At 42.1% G+C, this 2,642-nt stretch overlaps 1 protein-coding gene across 1 annotated transcript; it reads right to left on the bottom strand.

The window, feature by feature from the left end:
• Positions 1-414: 414 nt before the first annotated feature.
• LOC115189551 (2-aminoethanethiol dioxygenase-like) lies at positions 415-1,793 on the bottom strand. Its single transcript, XM_029748177.1, has one exon. It carries the CDS (start codon positions 1,523-1,525, stop codon positions 770-772), a length of 756 nt encoding a protein of 251 aa, XP_029604037.1. The 5' UTR covers positions 1,526-1,793; the 3' UTR covers positions 415-769.
• Positions 1,794-2,642: the final 849 nt, after the last annotated feature.

Raw genomic sequence — 2,642 nt, 5'->3', positions numbered from 1 at the left:
CAGTAAGGCTATAGGTAGAACTTTCAGCTGTATATACAGTAAGGCTATAGGTAGAACTTTCAGCTGTATATACAGTAAGGCTATAGGTAGAACTTTCAGCTGTATATACAGTAAGGCTATAGGTAGAACTATCAGCTGTATATACAGTAAGGCTATAGGTAGAACTTTCAGCTGTACATACAGTAAGGCTATAGGTAGAACTTTCAGCTGTATATACAGTAAGGCTATAGGTAGAACTATCAGCTGTATATACAGTAAGGCTATAGGTAGAACTTTCAGCTGTATATACAGTAAGGCTATAGGTAGAACTTTCTGCTGTCCCAAAATAAAAGCCTTCAATTATAAACAAAGCTAGTGTTTACACACACACACACACATTTGTTTGGAATAAATCAATGAAAGATAGAAAATGTAGTGTGCACATGGAAACTAGACATGATAGATGCTTTTAAAGTTTACATTCAATATTCACATAAGGCATAGCATATTTTCAGTTACAAACAATGGTGTCAAGAGCATAGGAAGTTTCTGAGCCTATTCATGGTGAAAACATCTCATTTGGAAGTTTACAGGAGGTATAGAAAGTTCAATATTTAAACTAATTAAGGAGAGCAAACGCCTATCCCAGAGACATTATCCAAGACACCTGCAGTTAATTCACCTGCTCCAAATCATGTCCCACTTCACAGTGATTCAAAGTCTTTTGAAAGTCATTTTGGCTGCCCAGGTATTTGGTCACAGGTATTTCTCTGCCTTTACAACAGCGATATTAGAAGGAAACCTTGGGCCCAGGGTATGGTTCACCCCCACACCAGAAGCCATCAGGCTGGCCTATCTCTAATAACCACGTCTCTTCCTCCCACTGCTGCTGCGCCTCTACCTTACTGTCTGCGTCGGGAACAGTCTGTAGGACTTTATAATAATGACAATCCCTCCCATCTTCAGGGTCATACGGAGGTGCCAGGATGTCGAGGAAAGCAGCCGGTCCATCCACTGTGTCGATCTGATGCAGGTTCTCCCTCTGCGGGGTTAAGATACACGGACTACTGTCATGGGTGAACCACATGGTGGACCGGAGCACAGCCCGCCGCAGAGAGTCCTTCTGGAACGGCAGAAGCGGCGGGTCGAACTGGATCTCACTTTGCACCTGATCCGAAGGTTTATCCAACAGGTCAAAACACCGGATACTGACTTTACCGTATAGAACCTTGAGCATCCCGTTCATACCGGGGTGGTCGTGGAGCGGGATGGAAGCCCCGTTGTTCAGTAGAAACACACCCATACTGAACGACTCCGTCTCGCAGATGTGCATGTACGTGACAGGTGGGTTGTGTTCGGATTGGGAGCCGTTCGGTTTCATCTTCAGGTCTGCAGCCCTGATTTCGGTCAGCAGGGTGATCAGATCACCCTTGTTGTCCAATAATACTTTATTGTCGCCAATTGCGGATGCATTGAAATCTTTAAATGTGATATTGGCTTGGTTGGCTATTTTCTGAATGAGAGACTTCTTGTTATCCCGTGGCATTTTGCCGAGATGGAAACAAAACTCCGACGTGGTTTTGTTCAGACGCAGCTGAGCAACAGGCAGCAGAAACGAACCGAGTTGGAAAACTCTCTTCGATCTCCTCGAATCTCGCACAATATCTTCACTTCAGGATGGGGTCGCGTTTAAACTAAATAAATACCCGTCTAAAGTTAGAATGTAACGTTTTTACATGGTAATTAAATATGGTTTTATCTCCAGAAAATATTCACGGTCCAGAATCATTTCCAACACTACCTGATCGTCACGTCCGCAGTGACAGCGACCGAGTAGAGGAAGCAAGGCATTATGGATCTTGAAGTTTTATTTAAAAGTCGGGCACTATATTTCTGTAATTACCCCTATACGATAGGTAATTATACGATAGGTAATTACCCCTATACCATTATCCAATCCCTTCACTCAACAGAAGTTGTTCCGGGGAAAATATGATTCTCACATATGCTCCTATTATAAGATAAAAAACAATATTGTTCTTTATAAAAGCACTACAATTCCCAGCGCCTGTCGGTCTTCCGGAGAGACGCAGAGAGGGCAAGAGAGAATAGCCAGACAGGCCATTCAACCCGCTCCCCTCCCCCCACTTTCTCCCCTCTCTGTCGCTCTCTTCTGGGATGAAGGTTTCTCTTTTTCTCACTTTATTCAGCAACACTTTATGACGTTTTTGAGGAGTTCTGACTTTGTTACAAATACATGTTAAGAGGCTAAGATACTTTAGGCGCAAGTTTCATACTTTAGTCTCAAGTAGATCGAATGCATATATAATGGACAGGTGACATACCACGAAAAGGTTATCTGACCAGATGGGGACTGTTTCACATCAGAGCACAAAAACAGGAATTAAACTCCGTTGCCTCAGATCAATAAATGTGAAATCTTATACTATAACATATGACACGATACTACACTGCTCTGCACTATACTATACTACTCCACCCTACACTACACTATACTATAACATACTACACGATACTACACTACACTATACTGCACTACACTGCTCTACACTACACTAAACTATACTATAATATACTACACAATACTACACTATACAATAATATACTAAACAATACCACATGACACTATATTTTACTACACT

Source organism: Salmo trutta, unplaced genomic scaffold (genome assembly GCF_901001165.1).
Source record: "Salmo trutta unplaced genomic scaffold, fSalTru1.1, whole genome shotgun sequence".
Lineage (NCBI taxonomy): Eukaryota > Metazoa > Chordata > Actinopteri > Salmoniformes > Salmonidae > Salmo > Salmo trutta.
Note: the sequence above shows the minus strand (reverse complement) of the source record. Positions and strands in the feature narration are given on the sequence as shown.

Coding starts and splice junctions, on each gene's coding strand:
- LOC115189551 (XM_029748177.1), bottom strand. CDS start 1,525: ATGCCACGGGATAACAAGAAGTCTCTCATTCAGAAAATAGCCAACCAA.